The sequence below is a fragment of the Mercenaria mercenaria genome, chromosome 13, assembly GCF_021730395.1.
Source record: "Mercenaria mercenaria strain notata chromosome 13, MADL_Memer_1, whole genome shotgun sequence".
Classification (NCBI taxonomy): Eukaryota; Metazoa; Mollusca; class Bivalvia; order Venerida; family Veneridae; genus Mercenaria; species Mercenaria mercenaria.
In genome coordinates this window covers 60,415,718-60,438,194 of record NC_069373.1, presented here as the reverse complement: position 1 = coordinate 60,438,194, position 22,477 = coordinate 60,415,718, and the positions used below count along the sequence as shown (strand labels likewise).

The 22,477-nt window shown below is 35.2% G+C and overlaps 1 protein-coding gene across 3 annotated transcripts; it reads left to right on the top strand.

Annotated features, from left to right (window-relative positions):
* Positions 1-1,343: 1,343 nt before the first annotated feature.
* LOC123528597 (nuclear transcription factor Y subunit beta-like) lies at positions 1,344-20,234 on the top strand. Of its 3 annotated transcripts, none has more exons than XM_045308421.2 (9): positions 1,344-1,476; positions 7,395-7,517; positions 8,437-8,513; positions 9,844-9,909; positions 13,778-13,845; positions 14,152-14,281; positions 14,791-14,872; positions 17,005-17,081; positions 17,681-20,234. In XM_045308421.2, exons 2-9 carry the CDS (start codon positions 7,436-7,438, stop codon positions 17,726-17,728), a joined length of 630 nt encoding a protein of 209 aa, XP_045164356.1. In that variant the 5' UTR covers positions 1,344-1,476; positions 7,395-7,435; the 3' UTR covers positions 17,729-20,234. The 3 variants fall into 3 exon arrangements, with proteins under 3 accessions (XP_045164356.1, XP_045164354.1, XP_045164357.1); XM_045308419.2 differs by having other exon boundaries at positions 1,351-1,476; positions 7,416-7,517; XM_045308422.2 differs by lacking the exon at positions 1,344-1,476 and adding an exon at positions 1,518-1,671 and having other exon boundaries at positions 7,416-7,517.
* Positions 20,235-22,477: the final 2,243 nt, after the last annotated feature.

Here is a 22,477-nt window from a genome sequence, read left to right as displayed (position 1 = left end):
AAATTATTTGTACGACGTATTACCGCCCGAGCGTATAAATAGTGTTAAAACACTCTTTTGCTATAAATTATTTCGATTCTAATATGCCCTTAATCTAAAACAGTAGATAAAATATAGAAGCGCTCTTTCTTGGTCGCAACAAATACATTGACGTAACCGCACGTTAACGTGACGTCATTCTAGCGTAGGAGTGTTTTAGAATTTGGTTTAAATTTGACTTCATCTAGTTTCACTGATGATCTATTGTTAATTCTACTAAAAGTATGGCCGTATAGAATTGGTCTGTAAATCAGGGCCAAGTAAGCCAAAGAACGGTAGTTTTTTTTTGTGCGGAGAGGAGCATGTTTATCTGTCAGTTTGTATTTGTAACATTCTATAGAAATCCGCACGCCACCATCCAGTTTTTATATACCTTGGTGTATGGACTCCGGGCATCACTAAAGTGTTTATTTTCATATCTTTTTTTAATCGGCCCGGAAAATGCACTACGCAAGGGGAGTAATTTCGTTATATTCATTTTCCGGGCCGATAATCACCTCCGGATTGCATGCTAAATTAAATTGGCAGCGTAATCATTTTATGTCCCAAAAAGTGAAACTGACAGATGAGAAAGGTGGGGGGGGGGGGGGGGGGGTAATTGAGGGGGACATGGTTAATACAAAGCAACTTTGCTACAATTCTTAATGGGAAATGGGTCTTTGAAAATCTGATTTTCGAGACAGTAAGTGAATTCTATATGAAATAAAAAATAAACTGATTAAGTGAAGTTCAACTTATAGAATAGACTCCCTGTTATAGGACATATCGATATATTGAGCTGAACGTTTTGAGATATGGTATAGTGGTATAGAAGTGACGCATTGGTCGAGAGGGCTAAGATGCTTTCCTACGGAGGTGAAGGCCCCTGGTTCGAATCCTGGCAACTCCCATTGCGGTGTGTCCTTGGGCAAGGCACGTACTTTATCACGATTGCCTCAGTCGACCCAACTGTAAATGGGTACCAGCAAATTGCTGGGAGTAAGGTATAAATGGTTTTAACTGTTCTTAAAATACGGTCGCTCAAAAGATCTACAGAGCTTATGTTAATTGTTTCGCAAAGCGACGATAAATAAAATTTACCTTTACCTTTATGTGTGCCTGTAAGGCCGCGCAGGTGCTTGTTTTCGTGTTTCTGATATTTAATGTGAATGGATTTCACCAAAAATTTCACTAAAATTGAATATATATAGTTACTAATGTTTACTACAAAAACGCAATGAAAGACAGTACAAAACGTTCATCGGTGTAAATTTTCGTGCGATTGACTGCGCTTTGAAGAGTATACCGTGTACGGGAAATTAGCATCATAGCATTACACACCCCGAGTTGTCGACCGAAAACGTCCAGATACGTCGAATCTGAATGGCTGAAGATTGCTGAAATTTCACTGGCTAAACACTTTGATAGCTGACCAACCAATTTCTCAAATTTGATTAGGTTTGTTTATATGTTCAAATGATCAACAAATACACGTGTTTTCATACTATTATCATAATTAACCCGATTTTGGTGATATTTTCGTAAGTTTACGTGAAAATTTGCTGAAAAAATGAACAACAAAGAACGTTCCGCCTTGGTAAATTCCACAACTTCCCGGTTTTTAATTTCCGGTGTTGGGACATTTGTGTCACGGTACGTCATAAATTTCAATGTTCATTTATAAAATAGAAGTCATAATAACACTTTTAAAAACGAAATTTCCATGCGACAACCCCACCCTTCATAATTATAATTAACAAGATGAGACAATGATATCACGGAAAAACCAAGTTTTTTTTTTGTTGGAAGTGGCTACCACAGGTACGCTGCGGCTGGAAATAAAGCTGCTGTGTTGACTACCACCGTTATTTCTCCTATTTGATATTTTCTACATTTATAGTCACTAAATAACCCACAACTTTCAAATAAAATTCTTCTTTAAAATATTAAGAAATTGCCGATGCAAAGAAGTATAAAATACACAGAATGGCAGCTGGCTGTAATCTCGCGTGATCTCATGTCAGAGCATGAGTCGGCGTTATCTGATTATCTTAGCGTTAAAACAAACATCGGCAAGCATGGAGTTACAATTTGTACCTTTAAAACTACATTTAAAATACATGTTAGCTTCTAAAACAACATTAGTTTAATGTGAAATAGTCTTAAGACAGAAAGTACACGTTTTTTATCGTCAAAAGAAGCGTGGTCAAACGGTGATAATTAATTTACCGATGAATAATTGCTTTCACATATATAACCGAGGTCCATTTTTCTCGGGGACATTAGCTATTATTAAACAAGTGGTAGAGCTCTAATATTCTTTTATTCCATTCTAAATAATAATGTTATATCACTTTTCAATAACTCCAATTTATCAATTCATAGTACATAATAATTTATCATTCTCAAAGTTTCCAAAGTATTTCTTGCCTAAAATATTAAAATATCAATTTTGACTAAATTTTGACTTTCCGGTGCCTAAAACAAAAACCTAAGTCCAACTCAAACTCCAAACTGACTTCTTTCCATTTTCCCTCCAAACTCTGCAACCTATTCATTCACGCCCACTTCATACTTCAACCAATCACATCACACATGCATCATACTTTAACCAATCATATCACACATGCATACATTAAAACCTGACCAGTACTTGTCTACTCCAGTGACTTATTACTTTCTGATACTAATTAACACTTACTAATTAAATTATCACCATATCAGATTCTGTCTGGAATATCTTTTGGAGTAGCAGACCAAATCAAATGCACATATGTTTAGCTATAATTATTTCTAGATAAGTAATAAACTGTAGAAAGGTAAGGGCACTCTGATAAAATAATGACTTAATGTTATTTTAATGAATTTCATAATAAAAATATATCTAATATAGAACTGGTCACACATACAAAATGGCATGTGGAGAACGCGTCACTTCCGGTAAATGAGATCTCATTCAGTTGTCACATTTTTTTGGCGAGATGGCGAGATTTGCTCTAAATGTCCCTCAAGTTGCCGATCTATTTATTTTTATAGCTCTTTGCCCGATGATATTAAAAAATGACGTCATACATACTTGATTATTAAAATGGGGAGTAAATGCAGGCTTTCAAGTAGTACTACTTTTTCCTACTTTTCCTGCTTTTTAGTTCTGTTCCTGCTTTTTTCCTACTTTTTTTGAAAAAACTCTTACTATTCCTATTTTTTTATCTAAAGGAGAAAAAATTTGTTATCAAATGTTGTTAGTCTATTTGTTTAATGAATTTTGTTACATAATGTAAGGACTGATGGTGTACTAGTGAGGCTCTAGAGACCTTTGATATGCTGCTGGTGACCTCTTCATTATGTGAGTTGAATACTGACCTTGATATTGGAGCATAAGAAGTTGCAGGTAGCTATGTACAATGGGGACCTCAAAGCTTCATGAAAATAGAAAACCTTTATATATTGTGCTGCTGTGTAATTGTGAGTAAATGTACAAGATCCAGGGCTGGAAAGAGGATGCCCATGCCCTCCTAGTTTGCTGAGAAGTGACCTATACTCATCAAAGTTGCACCCAACTATTTTGGCAAAGGATTGATATTTTCTCAAATATAGACCCAAAAGTGCACCAGTGGCCTCCATTTCATACCTATATTTCAAAATTTTCCAGGGGGAGAACAAACACACTGGCCCCCAAAAAGTTTGGAAAGTACCCCTCTCAGTACCTCAAAATTAAGACCAAAAAATGCAGCAGAGCCCACCATTTCATACTTGTATTTCAAAATTTTCCAAGGGGAGAGTACCCTGACCCCCCTAAAATGACTGGGATACCTCCTCCCATACCTCAACATTTAGACCAAAAGAATGCACCAGAGTCCACCATTTTGTACCTGTATTTCAACATTTTCCAGGGGGAGAGCCCCCTGACCCCCCTAAAATATCTGGGATACCTCTTCCCATACGTAAAAATTAAGACCAAAAAATGCACCCAGAGCCCACCATTTCATACCTGTATTTCAAAATTTTCCAGGACAGCCCCCTGACCCCCTTAAAATGACTGGAGTACCTCTTCCCATACCTAAAAATTAAGACCAAAAAATGCACCAGAGCCCACCATTTCATACCTGTATTTGAAAATTTTCAAGGGGGAGAGCCCCCTGACCCCCCTAAAATGACTGGGATACATCCTCCCATACCTCAAAATGTGGACAAAAAAATGCACCAGAGCCCCACCATTTCATACCTGTATTTCAGTATTTTCCAGGGGGGACAGCCTCCTGACCCCTCCCCCCCCCCCCACCCTCACCCCTAAAAGGAGGAGAGTACCCCTCCAGGACTTCAGAACTTAGAGATTATATCAAAAACATTCAGGGAGAGACCCCACTCATCCCTCCCCCAACTTGGACAGAGGCCCCTCCTCCTAAACCTCCCCGCTCTTGGCGCTATGCACTTCGCTGGTGAGGCACGCCGGTGATGCTCTTGTTCTAAAACTGGCAAGTTTGTTCTCATAAGTTCCTACTATTTATCACAAGATTCCTACTTTTTTCCTACTTTTCTCCTACTTTTTATATCAGAGGCCCCTACTTTTCTCCTAGATTTTCATCAAAGGTCACTTGAAAGCCTGTAAATGTGTTGTCAGCTGGGTAGCTCGGTCAGTAGAGCATCAGAACAGATTTCCAAGGCCCCTGGTTCGAGTCCTGGTGTGACTGCTCATTTTTCTCACCCTGTGACATTTTGCGCCCATTGTGGGACCGTGGCATGCTTGCTTGGTCAGTCTTACGAAGCTTCCAATATTATGTACCTCCAGACTCGAGGACGAGTTTCCAATTTATGGGGGTGTATGTCATGGTACGGACTTGGTCACGTTAGGGTCACGTCAGGCAGCCGGTTAGCTCATCGGTAGAGCACTCGCCCTGTAAGCGAGGGGTCCTGGGTTTGAGCCCCGGACTGACTGCACATTTTTCTCACCCTGTGACACATATACCATTCTGTACTGTATTACCAGTGTATATGGTAATTGCTGGTAGAAGTTATGATTACTTGTAAAAAAATTACCGTTATTACCTTTTTTTGAAATTTTTCTGTTAGCTCTTATCGGGTTTGTCGCATACTGAGTGTGAAATTGTAACAGTGGTTTCCGATAATCATCGTTATTTATTTACTAAAGCAGTAAAACGAATTCAACAATTCATGAGCACAGTCCATGTCTTAAATGCTAAAGAAAACATTAAGTTTATTATTTTAATTCATCAGTTCCGATAAAAATAAGAATTTGATTAAAAAAAAGCTTACGATTACGGCATACAAATTTCTATTTATTATTTATCGAATTTGTGATCGTATTTTTCCCGGGATTAAAGAATTAGCCTGCAGTTACCAGTATTGGTGGGGATAAGGATTCATCTCCTATAGATGCATTTGTCTAAACTTGGGTTAAATATATCAAAATGAACTTATTTTGATACATTATTTACTTGTGCATCCTAAAGAGATCCAAATTTTTTAAAACCGGCGTTCAATTTCAAATCAGAGACATTTTAATAACATGACTGATATAAGCAGTTTGTCTAAATGCCGTCGCCTGAATCAGTCTACTCATTGTCCATATGGTTAAGTGATATTAAAATGGAGAAGTATGTGCAAAACATTAAAATTATCATAAAGGCAATATGTTCTTATCATGAAAATGAATATATTTATTGGTATTTGTAATATTTGTAACAAGTAAGGTTAACCATAGCACTGGCAGTGAAAACCACCTTGCAGTCTAGCCGCCATTTGCAAGTAGCAGTATAAAAGGTGGATGATGGTGACATCCTTTGTGGTTACATTCTCCAAATTGAGTGAAAACAAATGAGATGCAACTATGTAACTGCAATCTTCCATTACTGGCCGAAAAACAAGATTTATTTACATTCACATGTAAAACAACAAGATATATAAGAAGATGAAATTTTGGGAATACCCTGTGTGCTGATTCTGGGTAATGCATATTATTTTACCATATATTTATAATTTCGGCAGATCTTGAAACTACATCCTACAAAACATTGTTTCAAATGGTTAAAAATTGTGGAAAGTGGAGTAGATTTTGTAACAGTGGTAAAAAATAATAAGAAATTCATGAAAATTTACACATGGGTATTTTAAATCATCATTACCTTTTATTTAAAGTCACATTTTTCAAAGTTTGACAGCTGTGATGTAGTTTTTAATAATAAGTTTACACAACCAGTGCAAAAACTTGTTATGTCATACGACTCCCTGTTCAAACAAGGAGCATGCTTAAACAAAATACACCGATTCTGGTGCCCCACTGATTCAGGTAACTGTACGATACAAATACTTCTGTTTCCTGTCACTTACAATGTATTAAAAAGGACAAGAAAAATAGTAGAGCAATCTTTTGAAATCATCTCTCTTTTATAGAGATTAAAGATAGTCTCCTCTTTGTAACTACCATCCTCAGTAATCATATTGATTTATACCGGACCTCTAGACAGCCCTGTACAGGCTGTCTAGAGGTCTTGTTTCCGAAACTCTAGCCACTGCCTATTTTGTTGTCAGGTATATATATGGCTCTTTAAAAAATTGCAAGTAGCTCAACAAAACTGGGCCCAGTGTGGTGCACAGTTTCTTTAGTTAAATTTCAAAACTGTTTACGGCAGTCACGTAAGATGTAGAAGTGTCCAGTTTAGTTACATGATGGCATTCAGAGAGGGCACACAGTATCTACTGAGCTGGCTAGAAGAAGATATTCTCTCATACACTGTTCTTTGGAAAGAAGGGTTTGCCAGTACCTGGTTTGTAATATGCTGCCAGAATAATTATAATAATCTGTAATCAATGTCCATTTGTTTACTAGTATCTAACTAAACTTGAACCACAATGTCCACACCATCACTCGTAAAAAAAGTTAATGGAATTATTCCGAATTAAAAAAGCTGGCAAATATATATATATATTTGTACTAGTTATGATTGGTGTTTTTTTTAAATTTAACTATTAAGTTTATTTCTAGCTTCACTTTGTATGTTTTTCCCACTTATTTGGGAATAGGGCCAGGGCCTTTACAGTTGGGGGAAAATGCGTCGTAAAATGCCTAATTGGGAATTGTTAAAAGTCATATTTTTATTAAAAAGTCACATTTAAGAAAAAAATTGCCATAATTTATCATTATGCATTAAGTTAGCAAACAGTCTTGTGTTTCAAATGTTTAAGGTTTCAGTCTTGTTTGAAAAAAGTTGAAAAAAGACATTAAATTTAACTTTGGGAATTTTAGCTTCGACATTGGGAAAGAAACATACTATTTGCCATTGGGATTGGGGCCCAAAATTGGCCAGAAAAAAACACTGCTTTGGCACTATACCTCTGATATAAAAACTTTATTTCAGATTGTACATTTCATATTACAGAAGTCCTTCACATGCTGTGAATGATGGATGGTGGTGGTGATGGACACAGTGAAAACAGTATGAGTGAATCCTTCTTCCAGGCTGCAGGCGGCCAAATTGAAGGTGAGCTTCTATCTTGTACAACATGTCTTAGGCAGGTAGCCTTTACTTGCAACAAAATCATCTGTATTCACATTCATCTTATTTTAGTGTGATGCTATAAATGATCTCAGGGGAGGTAAGTAGTCACTGATTAATTGTAGGTTAAAAAAAACAGGAGCCTCTGGACTTTTTTATGCCCCCGGCATCTACTGATGCGGGAGGCATATAGTGATCGTCCCGTCCGGCCTTCCGTTTGTCCATCCGTACGAGGTTAACCAAATAGGACCGTTTCGTCTAGCATCAATACCCCTTACTAGAATGACTTGATACTAATGCAGATGTAACCTGTGACCATTCCTCATCTTCAAACATCACCTGACCTCAGTTTGACCTTGACCTCGTTTTGGAATTAGGTTGCTTTGTATGGGCCATCTCTTGGTTAACCAAATGGGACCGTTTCCTCTAGCATCAATACCCCTTACTAGAATGACTTGATACTAATGCAAATGTAACCTGTGACCATTCCATATCTTCAATCATCACCTGACCTCAGTTTGACCTTGACCTCGTTTTGGACTTGGGTTGCTTTGTATGGGCCATCTCTTGGTTAACCGAATGGGACCGTTTCCTCTAGCATCAGTACCCCTTACTAGAATGACTTGATACTAATGCAGATGTAACCTGTGACCATTCCTCATCTTCAGACATCACCTGACCTCAGTTTGACCTTGACCTCGTTTTGGACTTAGGTTGCTTTGTATCGACAAGGATGCCACCGGAGGCATCAGGCGTTTATTGAACGCAGCTTTTTGTTTTCAGTAGAATTCATTTGAGCAGTTAAAAGATATTTAGAGCATTTAAAATGGTTTGAATGATTAATTATTACATAGAAATTACATAAAAATAAATCTTGGATGATGTAGACTACTTATATTTTCAGGCCAGGAAGGTGAAGAACAAATAGAATCAGGAGACAATGAAGAAATGCCTAGGGACAATGAACCACTCAGAGAACAGGTGATAACTTACATTGTAAAAATTAGGCTCGCTTTTAGTTTAGGCCCATTTATTTAACACGGGTTGCAGAGAAAGTGATCATAATATATGTTAATTAGGCCTCAGGACTGCTGCCTGGATGTATGACCTGTAGTGGATTGGGAAAATTGTTGCACTGCAGATGAATTCCACTTTAATCCGGAGACTTTTGTACAGCAGGCAGATTCTATTTCAATGTGGACTGGAACCTTAGCGCTCTGGATCAGGAGTCTGATGCTCATTCATTGCACCTGCACCACTGTGCATCCCTGGCATCAACCAGGTGTTCTTTAAAAAGATAAAGTTCAAATAAAATGCAGCTGTTTCATTTCTTCATTCTGTAGAAAAAAACAGAGTGATGTAACTGGTGGATAAACAAGACATTTAAAACTTTGAAAATGGGTTACACTCCAATGCTACAACAGGGCTTTTCCCCCCTATAAATCTACCTCCGGTAAAAGGAGGTAATGCCAAAGTAAAAAAGTATCTTTTTTTCCCAATTCTGAATTTAAAATTTGAAATGATTGTGATCTTTTAGGGTTTTGCTGTTTTTAATGTAGTTTTGGTAATTTGTATTTATATTTTGGTTGTTAAAACAACAGTTATACTGTTTAACAATTACTGAAATGCAATCCATTAATATTTTACACAAAAATATCTTTACATAGATTTTGGTAATTTGCAAATTTTCCCAATTAAGACAATTTCCAAGAGCATTTTCCCAATTCCACTGGTGTTGGTGGCATTCCCAAAATTATGAAAAAAAGGCCTGTACAATCTAAAACCAACGGAATTTAGATGATCATGCTAAATTGAAATGCTCCTTTCAAACTCAGTACGTTCAAATATTTATCTCTGTTTCAGGCTGTTGCTGGACATTAGCTGTTGCAGATTTGTTTGCTACATGTAGTTGCAAACTACTGCCTACATAACCAAATATTATTATTTGAATGCTTTCCGGTACAAACTGAGAAAATTTCCTAGATTTAATTAAAGTATCTCATGTCCACTTGTGAAACAGTTGCAAAAGATTTTTATAGACAAAATGATTTATATCAGATTAGTATGACAGCAAATGCCTAGCTGTGATTGAAACTGGGAACACCCTGTGTTTTAAGCTGTAATTATCATATTGACTATTTTGGTTTGATTTATATATAAAAAACTAGGGCAAGGTAATACTGTAGTTCAAAGTGAAAATTTATGCTGTCAGAAAATATATTTCCTCATTCTGCCCTGCCATACTGGACAATAATCACATTTACAATTTGTCATGGTTATTTCAAATATTCTATTGTTCTTGTATTTTCAGGATAGATTTTTACCTATAGCCAATGTAGCCAGAATTATGAAGAGATCAATACCAAAAAGTGGAAAAGTTGGTATATTGAATAGCAGTTTTCATGAATGTTCACAAAATAACAAAAATGAGCTAGTTCTTCTTAATTTCTTTTATTTATAGTATGCAAGAAAAATAATTTATTAGCTCGACTTTTCGAAGAAAAAGTAGAGCTATTGCACTCGCCCGGCGTCGGTGTCAGCATCGCCGTCGCCGTTGGTTAAAGTTTTTGATAAAGTCAAATATCTCTGTTACTATCAAAGCTATTGACTTGAAACTTAAAATAGTTATTTACTATCAAAGTCTTCACCATGAGAAACAATCCCCATAACTCTATTTTGAATTTTGACAGAATTATGCCCCTTTTTAACTTAGAAATTTTGGTTAAAGTTTTTGATAAAGTCAAATATCTCTGTTACTATCAAAGCTATTGACTTGAAACTTAAAATACTTATTTACCATCAAAGTCTACACCAGGAGAAACAATCCCCATAACTCTGATTGAATTTTGACAGAATTATGCCCCTTTTTAACTTAGTATTTTTGTTAAAGATTTCGATAAAGTCAGATATCTCTGTTACTATCAAAGCTTTTGACTTGAAACTTTAAATACTTATTTACCATCACAGTCTACACTAGGAGACACAATCCCCATAACTCTTATTTGAATTTTGACAGAATTATGCCCCTTTTTAACTTAAAGTATTTTGTTAAAAGTCAAATATTTCTGTTACTGTTAAAGCTTTTCGACTTGAAACTTAAAATACTTATTTAACATCACAGTCTACACCAGGAGACCCAATCCCCATAACTCTGATTTGAATTTTGACAGAATTATGCCCCTTTTTAGCTCGACTATTCGAAGAATAAGTAGAGCTATCCTACTCACCACAGCGTCGGCGTCAGTGTCGGCGTCACACCTTGGTTAAGTTTTTCGCACCAGTCCACATTTTGACAAAGTCTTTTGAGATAAAGCTTTGAAACTTTCAACACTTGTTTACCATCATCATGGCCAGTTATAGGCAAGAGCACATAACTCCATCAAGGATTTTGGCTGAATTATGGCCCCTTTTGACTTAGAAATCATGGTTAAATTTTTCGTACCAGTTCATATTTTGACAAAGTCTTTTAAGATAAAGCTTTGAAACTTTCAACACTTGTTTACCATCATCATGGCCAGTTATAGGCAAGAGGACATTACTCCATTAGGGATTTTGGCTGAATTATGGCCCCTTTCGACTTAGAAATCTTGGTTAAGTTTTTCATACCAGTTCATATTTAGACAGTCTTTTGAGATAAAGCTTTGAAACTTTCAACACTTGTTAACCATCACCATGTCCAGTTATAGGCAAGAGCACATAACTCCATCAAGGAATTTGGCTGAATTATGGCCCTTTTTGACTTAGAAATCTGGGTTAATATTTCGTACCAGTTCATATTTTGACAAAGTCTTTTGAGATAAAGCTTTGAAACTTTTAACACCTGTTTACCATCACCATGTCCAGTTATAGGCAAGAGTATGTAACTCCATCAAGGATTTTGGCTGAATTATAGCCCTTTTTTGACTTAGAAATCTTGGTTAAGTTTTTCATACCAGTTCATATTTTTTGTAAAGTGTTTGACATATGGCTTTGAAACTTTTATCACTTGTTTAGTATAATAGTCTCTATCTGTAGGAAAGAGAACATAACTCTGTCATCTATTTTGGCTGAATTATGTCCCTTTTTGGACTTTGAAATTGGTTCTGTTTTCATACAAGTCCATGTTTTGTCAAAAAACTATTTGACATATGGCTTTTAAACTTTGAACACTTGTTTATCATTATGATTTCCATCTGTAGGCAAGAGTACATAACTATTTTGACTGAATTATGGCCCTTTTTGGACTTTGAAATTGGCTCATATATTGTCATTTAGTGCAAGACTTATCGAAATCAAAGTAATACAGGAACATTGTTTGTCTAAACTATTTATTTCTTTTGTCTGAATATCCGTGGAAATATTTTGACCCCATTCTTCAATCAATTCTTCGAATAGTCGAGCGCGCTGTCATCAGACAGCTCTTGTTAACTTAGAATATTTTGTTAAAAGTCAAATATTTCTGTTACTATTAAAGCTTTTGGCTTGAAACTCTAAATAGTTATTTACTATCAAAGTCTACACCAGAAGACACAATTCCCATAACTCTGATTTGAATTTTGACAGAGTTATGTCCCTTTTTTACTTAGAATTTTTTCACTGGCAAAGCTCTCATTCAGAGTCAAGCACTGAGAAAAGTCGAGCGCGCTGTCTTACGGACAGCTCTTGTATAACTGGTTGTGGGTAGGTGCTCACCATATTGTACAATTCCTAACCTAATTTGGAATCACTAATCTGAGTCATGCCATACTGAGGTGGCATCTATTGACCAATACAAAAACCTGAAACTTGCAGGAGGCAAAAATAAAAGCATTTAAATAAATTGCATTTATTCTGTACCTGTTTTATCTATCCAATCGCGAACGTTCGTTTGCAACACGTGATCGTACAATATATTATGGTATTTGGATGCACATGCGTACAAAAATCCTGTATTCTCTGTATTTGGATGCACGCGCGTACAAAAAATCCTGTATTTTCTGTATTTGGAAGGTTCAACAGTCCCATGTTACATATACCATAAAGCCTGAAATGCGTGAAAATGTTCCAAATGTAAATCGGATGAAGTAGGCGCTCTATGTACAGAGTTTGATTGTGCGTCTTGAAATCTGGATTTAATTTGAGTTTTTTTTTTTTGTTTACAACACACAAAAACGATTCAAGGGATAACAATGCTATCTGATTTAGATATTAAAACGTTCGTTAATAATCAAAAGTTAAAAATACAGTAAAAAGGATCATCAGATGTTGGAATATTTGAAAAGTCGCTTAAAGAAGCAGTTTCGGACGAAACCTAGAAATTGGTATCAGCCCTGACTGTCTATATAGCTACCTCAGCAGTTTTTATTCAACGGTTAAGAAACAAAATGGAGAAGATTATGAACGGCAACGGACGGGCGGTCAGCATCCAAAACATGTCTGCTCTATAATTCAGTTTTCGTCGGATCTTCACCAAACTTGCTGACAATGTTTGTGGGCATTACATCTTGGCCAGTTTTGATAACCAACCAAATTGTACCAGGCACTCTTTGATTATAGTCCTTTAATTACTTGAAAAACGGGGAATTTAGCCTTGTCCGCTCTTTTAAGTCAAACAGTTTTCATCCGATCTTCACCAAACTTGCTGACAATGTTTGTTGGCATAGAATATCTCTGCCAAGTATTATTACCACCCAAATCACCAAATGGCTGTTGTAGGCAGGTTGCACCATATACTTTTTTTAATGATGATACGCAGAAAAAACAACATTCAATGAATTACGTATATTACGTATGAAGTGAAATAAATATAGAATAAAAAGGTTATTTAAGGTCTAACATTGTTCTGTATAACATATATTTGCACTCATACCAAGCTGGGAAAAACTAGAAAAGGCAGGAATACAATATTCAGTGAAACATTTTTAATTTAAACTATTATTATACTAAGATAAAATAGATATAGAATAAGAAGGTTATTTAACATTGTACTGTACAATACGAGATATATTTGGACTAGCGGCTCATCCAGTATGGTTTTCTCAGCTGGGTACTCGTCCAAATATATCTCCGTATTGTACAGAACAATGTTAAATAACCTAATAGTAGCATATACAATGTGTTTAAAGTTTTAAACAAAATGAGGTCTCTTTTATAGAAAAAAGTTTATGTAGTAGTGGCATCCATTGAGGGATGGTTTATTTCGCTGATTTTGAATTACGTCCTGATTTGGTTTGATTATAAATGTGACAAAGATGTAAGAAATGAAAGCTAACCCTGTGATATTTCAGATAGCTAAAGATGCGAAGGAGTGTGTACAAGAATGTGTGTCAGAGTTTATCAGTTTCATAACCAGCGAGTATCCTTTTATAATATACCAACTGTACAAACCTAGAGAATGAGGACTAAAGGAGACTTCAACTTATTAAAGAAATTTGATTTTACATTCTTAAAGAGAATAAAAACTGCAGGGTAACTGGTAAAACTAGAACTAAGTGGAAGTTTTGTTGAACACACAAAGCATCAGTTCTAACTCTTTATTCTATAATTCAGTTCAACAATTGATTAGAAGTTTTTTAAAATTTTAATTTCTGATTAGTCAAAGAATGATTACATCTATTTACATATAACTATGACAGGTTATTTCCCCTTGACTTTATATTAGAGCAAGTGAAAGGTGCCATCAAGAAAAACGTAAAACTATAAATGGTGAAGATATTCTATTTGCAATGTCCACATTAGGTTTTGACAGTTATGTTGAGCCATTGAAACAATACCTACAGAAATACAGAGAGGTAAGCATTTCGATGTGTTAAGGAAAAGACCAGCAAGGGGTTTGTTAAAGAAAGGTACCTGTTATTTCTAGTAACACTGATCTATTCAACATAAGGCAGATAAGGTAAATTTGTGTATCAAATTGAGTATTGCATGAATTTTTCAGTGTGAAGACATTTTTATTTCTTAACAGTCACAATGGAGATTATTATATTGGCTTTAGCAAGAGTACCAGTATTACAAGAAGTCCCATTACATAATTGAAATACTGTTGAAAAATACTTTAAAGCCAATTGAAACAAATTTTTAATAACAGCTGCGCTGAACGATCAAGTATACAAATATTTGTTCATTTATTACTCTCTGATGGTACAGCTGAACTTGAGGAGGAGGGATTAAAGCTGGTTAACCTAGAGTATATATATTATTTCTGATTTTTGATTTAATCATAGTGCATCTTAGAATTATGGCTGTATCTGTTTTGTTTTCCTGAAGTAAAAAAAATCAAATACTTACTTTGTTTCTTTAGTCAAATAAAGGTGGTGAGAAACCATTAGGAGTGGCAGAAGGTGATATGTCAGACCTAGATGCAGCAGGATTTGAAATGCAGTGTGAGTATACTATTGAACATGTAACGATGATTAATGTACTTCTTGTCTGCCATTTGCATTTTTACTATAATTTCATCCATTAAAAAGTTGAGTAATAAATACAACATTTTTATAGTTTCCAAGACTTGAAATAACACAAAATGTTGTAATTGACTGAAACTCATTCAGGTATGAAGTTCTTTGGACTTGTTTTTTAGGATTGTTAATGTCAAAAGGCATGATTTTTCTTTAGAATTTTGACAATTGTCTGGTATTTCATTGACTCTCAAAATATTTGAGTACTAAGTCTTACGTCCTATTCTAAATTTTTTTTTACTTTTAGCAAGTATACATGTCTATATTTGATCCCTGTAATGTCTTGTTTTATGAGGGAAAATAATAACTGAAATGCAGACAGCATAAAAATGTTGACAAGTAAACCAAAATATCTTTACAACTAAACACTAATTTTTAGCTCATCTGATTTTTTGAAAAAAAATGATGAGTTATTGTCATCACTTGAGCGGTTGTCGGCGTCGGCGTCGGCGTCGGTGTCGGCGTCGGCGTCTGCGTCGGCGTTGCCTGGTTAAGTTTTATGTTTAGGTCAGCTTTTCTCCTAAACTATCAAAGCTATTGCTTTGAAACTTGAAATACTTGTTCACCATCATAAGCTGACCCTGTATAGCAAGAAACATAACTCCATCTTGCTTTTTGCAAGATTTATGGCCCCTTTTGTACTTAGAAAATATCAGATTTCTTGGTTAAGTTTTATGTTTAGGTCAACTTTTCTCCTAAACTATCAAAGCTATTGCTTTGAAACTTGGAATACTTGTTCACCATCATAAGCAGACCCTGTACATCAAGAAACATAACTCCATCTTGCTTTTTGCAAGATTTATTGCCCCTTTTGGACTTAGAAAATCAGTTTTCTTGGTTAAGTTTTATGTTTAGGTCAGCTTTTATCCTAAACTATCAAAGCTATTGCTTTAAAACTTGCAACACTTGTTCACCATCATAAGTTGACCCTGTATAGCAAGAAACATAACTCCGTCCTGCTTTTTGCAAGATTTATGGCCCCTTTTGGACTTAGAAAATATCAGATTTCTTGGTTAAGTTTTATGTTTAGGTCAACTTTTTCTCTTAAACTATCAAAGCTATTGCTTTGAAACTTGCAACACTTGTTCACCATCATAAGCTGACCCTGTACAGCAAGCAACATAACTCCATCCTGCTTTTTGCAATAATTATTGCCCCTTTTGGACTTAGAAAATCATTTTCTTGGTTGAGTATTATGTTTAAGTCAACTTTTCTCATAAACTATCAAAGCTATTGCTTTAAAACTTGCAACAGTTTTTCACCATCATAAGTGGACACTGTACATCAAGAAACATAACTCTATCCTGCTTTTTGCGAGAATGATGGCCCTTTTTAGACTTAGAAAATCATGGGTAGGACAATATTTCTATTACACAAAAAAAATCAGATGAGCGTCAGCACCCGCAAGGCGGTGCTCTTGTTAAATATAACTGACCTATTGTTAAACTGTTTACTGGTGTATTGTTAAAAAACTGTTTAACGTGGGAAAACAGTAGATTCAGAGTTTTGAACTGTACGGTACCTGTAGTGATAGGGAGGAAACATATGGACCTTTGAAATAACATTGTTCTTTCCACAGTGTAATTCATGATAATTCTTTGGAGTTTAAAAGAATGCGAAAATTGCTTGAATTACTATACCTTCTGCTAGAGGGTGCTTTCACATTTCAATATCTCTCATGAACAAACACAAACTGAGTTGTAGGAGCGTTGGTCTACGGATCTCGGGGTCGCGAGTTCGATCCTCGGGCGGGGCGTATGTTCTCCGTGACTATTGGATAAACGACATTGTGTCTGAAATCATTTGTCCTCCACCTCTGATTCATGTGGGGAAGTTGGCAGTTACTTGCGGAGAACAGGTTTGTACTGGTACAGAATCCAGGAATACTGGTTAGGTTAACTGCCCGCCGTTACATGACTGAAATACTGTTGAAAAACGGCGTTAAACCCAAAACAAACAAAACAAAACAAACTGAGTCAGCTGTTATTTTGCTTTGTTGTATTCTATACTTCTGGAAAGATGTTTACATGGAAGTGATGATTTTATTTTATTTTTAGCAACGTTAGCAACGAATATGATTGATCCAAATGGACAGCAAAATGTTATATACACCACCACATTTCCCAATCAAGGGGTAAGTGCTCTAAATATTTTACAAGCAGATTTGCAATTGGACTTCGTTAACTTGAGCTTGACGGGACCAGCAAAATTTGTTGGAGTGATCAGTTGTTCGAGTTATCGAACAAAATTCATTTTACAGGGATTTTTCCAGGACCTGACGATGAGTTTGAAAGAAGGGTGGTGAACGAATTATCCCAGTTCGAGTTAACAAAAGTTTGACTGTATGTTAAATACTTATAAAAGTTATCTAAAATACTTTCTTTTTCTAACTAAAAATAGAAATGAAAAATGATGTTATGAGGAGAGTTCAAGTACTATTTCGAAACTTTTAATTTTTCAGTGTTCTTTCCCCACTATGTTTGCAGATTTAAAAAAACTGATATAAGGCAGTTGGCCAGTAATGATACTACAATTTCTGTTTCATTAGCTGGACTATTAGAAGAATATTTTGATCTTACACGGACACAAATTGCCTCCAAACTTTGATATTTTCCGTGTAACAAGTTTGAAGATGTGATCTTCTTTAATGTTGCTATGTATTTCAATATTTTAAATTATGTTCATCATATGAATTATGTTATGTGTTTTACTAGATTTAACTTCAAATTTCAGGCACTACAACAGATAAGTTTTGGCGGTGTAGGAGGAGTTGGCATGTGATCAAAGTTATCTTACTGTGACAGGGATCATCTAATGCAATGCATGTTCTTTTTTTATATGTCTGTCAGTGCTACCCGAGAGCATGAAATGATTTGGCTGGCCAAAATTGATTGTATCTTTGCAAATTTTAACTGTGTAAATGACAGTTTGAAAGTTTAAGGCATGTGCATAGACCACCTGGATGGTTTAGTTCTACACATTATGCTACAGTGAAACATTCTAGGCAGCAAATGAGCCATGCCATGAGAAAACCAACATAGTGGGTTTGCGACCAGCATGGATCCAGACCAGCCTGCGCATCCGCGCAGTCTTGTCAGGCACCATGCTGTTCGCTTTTAAAGCCTATGGAATTGGAGAAACTGTTAGTGAACAGCATGGATCCATGCTGGTCGCAAAGCCACTATGTTGGTTTTCTCATGGCGCGGCTCAAATATTGAAATACCATCTGGATTGGATTTCTGAGAAACATGTGTTTAAATTTTCATGGTTTACTATAAAATATTGTTTGAATTTCCTTGGATTGCTATAGAAGGGTATTTAAATTGAGGTTAATTGGATTACTTTGGATCTGTATTGAAATTCCATGGGTTATTTTGAAACATGATCAACATTTCCATGGAATACTATGGAACATTATTGAAACATATATGTTATTTTAAAAAACATTGAAATTTCCATTGGGTACTATTGGACTTAATAACTTTGGAAGTTTATTGAAATTTCTTTGGGTTACTTTGAAACATTGAAAATTCCATGGGTAATTTTGAAACATTGAAGTTTTCATGGGTAAATGTTTTACATCTTCCATAATTTCTTGAGAAAACAAATATTTATGCTTTTCCATGACAAAACAGCATTAAAGGAAAAACTTAACTGGGATAACAATATTTTCCTGAAGAACTTTACTTAACTTTTGAAGTCTGAAAATTTTAAGATGTTATTTTCATTTTTTTCAAGAGTTACAGTGCTTTTAAGTCAGCTCATGAACCTATTTAGAGATATAAAGTCAAGAACGTTGTAAAAACAGTTGTCGTACAAGGCGTATATTTCATGTCTGCAATGCAGCATATTATGTATGTTACTGATATGACAGACATTTTAACATTTAGAGACTATTTGAAAACTTTTTACTAAGTTATATCTTATCCTTGTATCTTTGGTTTCATCACAGGCCTTTTAGCTACATGTCTTTTGCATATAGGCGTTTTTAAATATTGGTTGTCTTGGCAACACAAAATAGAATTTGCTTGATCTTGAATAATTAAATCATACAGAAGAACAATGATTTGTCTGCCCCTTTAAAATACATTTTATGCAGTAATTATATCATGTCACTAACACAGGTTTTCTCAATGAATGGTTCTTGTATATAAGACACATTCAGGGCTAGTGGCTTAATGGGTTACTTGATAATGTTGATGTGTATTATATTGATAAAAGACTATTTATTCTTTTTGCCTAGAGATCTATTGTGGATCTTAGATTTAATTATATGCATAAAATCGGTTTATTGAAATATAAGAATAGATTATGTTCTATTTATCTGTCTATTTTGAGTGAATTTATTGTGGAAGAATTTAAACAATATTTGATTGACATTTTCTTACAACTATGAAGAATAAACTTCAGAAAAGCCATGTGTATGTACATTTTGTTTGTAAAAACATATTAACATTTGCTTGTCCTTAGAATTTTAATTTTATTTGTTATATCTTTCATAGAATTATTTTAAACTTTCAACATAAATAGTAACATTTTGATGTTGCCCCATCAAATTGCGTGAATTATGGTTAAAAACCATTTAATAACAATGTAAGCGAAAAGAAATTTTGTGTATTTTACTTACAAGCGAGTTTCACATCTTTATGATCAAGTACCAGTCACTGTAAGTTTGTTATAATTTCTTACAGTCCAGTTGAAATGATAAATTATCATTAATAATTAATTTTATTTGATTATGTATGTACAGTCAAACTTGTCTTAACCTTTAGCCTGCTGGTGGCATGTGATTCTGCCTTTGCGACCAGTGCAGACCAAGATCAGCCTGCACATCCATGCAGTCTGATCATGGTCTGCACTGTTCGCTATTCAGTCAGTAAATTTTCAGTAAACACCCCTTCAGATGATAAATGGTATTTCCCAAATTGAATGATGGACCAGTCCACTATAGAAATTTAGCAGGCTAAAGGTTAAACAGCTGGCCAAGGGTGTGGCACAATCTGGCCACTTGAGGCATGTTGCTGCTGAAGACAAGTTGAAGTTAAAGAAAATGCCAGTTTTGGAAGTTAGCTGACTGGAGGCTTAGGGCAAGTGGCTTCTATATACAGTAGACAGCTGAGGCAGGTTCAGTTGTATACATACGATGTCCTTCAGGATAAATAACTAGATGGATGAATTGTATATTGCAGCTGTCAAAGTCATCCATCAGAAAAACAACATAATTATGTGCTCAATGGATTATATAGCTTCTTTTACTAATTGGCAATCAATAAATCTGCTATATATGTCAGCTAGTCCTGTAGTCTGTTGTTTGCCCTTGCTCTGCCTTGTGGCTCTGCCATACTTCTATCCATACAAGGTGTATCATTTTACTTTTTGAACTGCTTGCTCAGATAATTATTAGTTAAAACCGTTTATTTTGCTTTCAACAGTAGTCAGTATTGAAAGTAATACAAATTGTGGTATTTACTTTCGACTTCACACCAGCAAGACATTCAATATAAAATTAAAGTAGCAGGTATGGGACTGTTCTGTGCTTTATGTACAGGAATTATGAGTGATAATATGATGCACTTATTTATTCTTATTCCTGATATGCTGTTCATTTTTCAATATGAAGGCGAGTGAAAAACCAAATCTAATTTATAGTCATGGTTCTAAATTATGACTTGAAGGGTCTCCTTGTCTGAATGGTATAGATAGCTGACTTCAAATCTCTTGCCCTTGACCACCAGTGGTTAAAATCTTGCTTGGGCTGTAGAATTCTTTCATGTAAGGAAACCATAGCTTACAGGTAAAACACAAAATTTGATTTTACTCATCAGGTCAGTTTCCAATTAAAGCGTGCTTTCACATTTATGATAATGTCATTTTAACATTATGTATGATTGTAAGATCATTCTCACTGGTATGACCTTTATCGTTATTATCGTATTGGAAGATAAAAAGGAATTAATATGACATTGTTGTATTTCATGTCAGAAGAAAAATGTGGCTGCCACATATTTTGACCCTTAAATTGATTTGAAATTGAAGTCCCTGTAACAGCTTTAAGAAATTTCACAATTGAGCCGCACCATGAGAAAACCAACATAGTGGCTTTGCGTCCAGCTTGCGCATCCACACAGTCTGGCCAGGATCCATGCTGTTCGCTAACGGTTCGATATAGGCTTTGAAAGCGAACAGCATGGATCCTGACCAGATTGTGCGGATGCGCAGCCTGGTCTGGATCTATGCTGCTTGCATACGCACTATGTTGGTTTTCTCATGGCACGGCTCAGTTATTATTAGGATCATGTTTTTGTGTCTAAGGGGTCCATTCTTATTAAAAAGAAATTAATTTATGCAATTGAACACTGAACCCAAAGTACAAAACAAAATTTCGGGTGCAAATTAATTGAGGGAGACAGTCCCATGTGGTTGTGGGATATCATTTGTAGAAAAAGAATTGGAACTACTGCCTTACCCTTGCATGATCATGTGAGGCGACAAGTCGGTTAGTACACCTGGTTTTGCAGTATCTCTTTGATTCCAGCAGGTATAAAAGTTTTGATTCCATACCTCATACTTTTAATTCCATGTAATTGAAATGTGAAACCAAAATATTTAGTCTTGTTTGGCACCATATAACCTGTACTGTGTTGGTGTACCGTAAAACACAAACTAACAAATTCAGGGTTTTTTTTTAAATTGTAATGTGGAAAGAGACAATAGAATTGAATTCCTTTACGAATTCAATAGCTAAGGTGTGTAAAATATTGGCACATGACTTGCTTGATTCGCCCAGATAAAGTTTCCATGTCGGTATGACTAAACCTAACAGAAAATAAGGAAGGCGTAAAATTTAATGGCCGTTTAATTTTAGGTAATGAAAAGAAACCCATAATTTTATTATGAAAGTACATTGTATTTGTGTTACATCGAATTTGTATATATATAATGGAATATAATTTAGAACTCTTTAAGTTGTTTAATTTATTTCAGCTGTTGCGCGAATATATTAATAAGCTAACACGGGTGTAATACATTTCATAGCAGTATTTCCAACTTATTATATCTTGCAATGAAACGCATGTAATATCCAAACAATCGAATAAATGTACTGTAATCTTAGAGGTACAAAATGATCGGATTTGTACATACAGACTATAACCTTCCTTAGACGATTTTCAAAAGAAATTTGCCTTTTTTGATCATTTCAAGACACAATGGGAAATAGGAAACTATCACTTTAGTTACTAATCATTATATTAGATTGATCGCTTCCAGTATCAGAAAATTTTTACACTCGCATACACGCAGAATATGTATCCCGATATTTTGAAGATTTCCTTAGGAATATGCTCTGAAGTTTTCCCCCGCAGGAATTTTTTTTTTTTGACAAAGTATATCCTAGAGTAGAAAATTTTTGTTGTAGCCGGTCAAACATTAAATATGAATAACTATTGGCCGACTCGTTTATACCAACATTTTTATTATAATAAATTTATAACAGATACCTTGATATATATTGAGAAAACAGCTTGATGA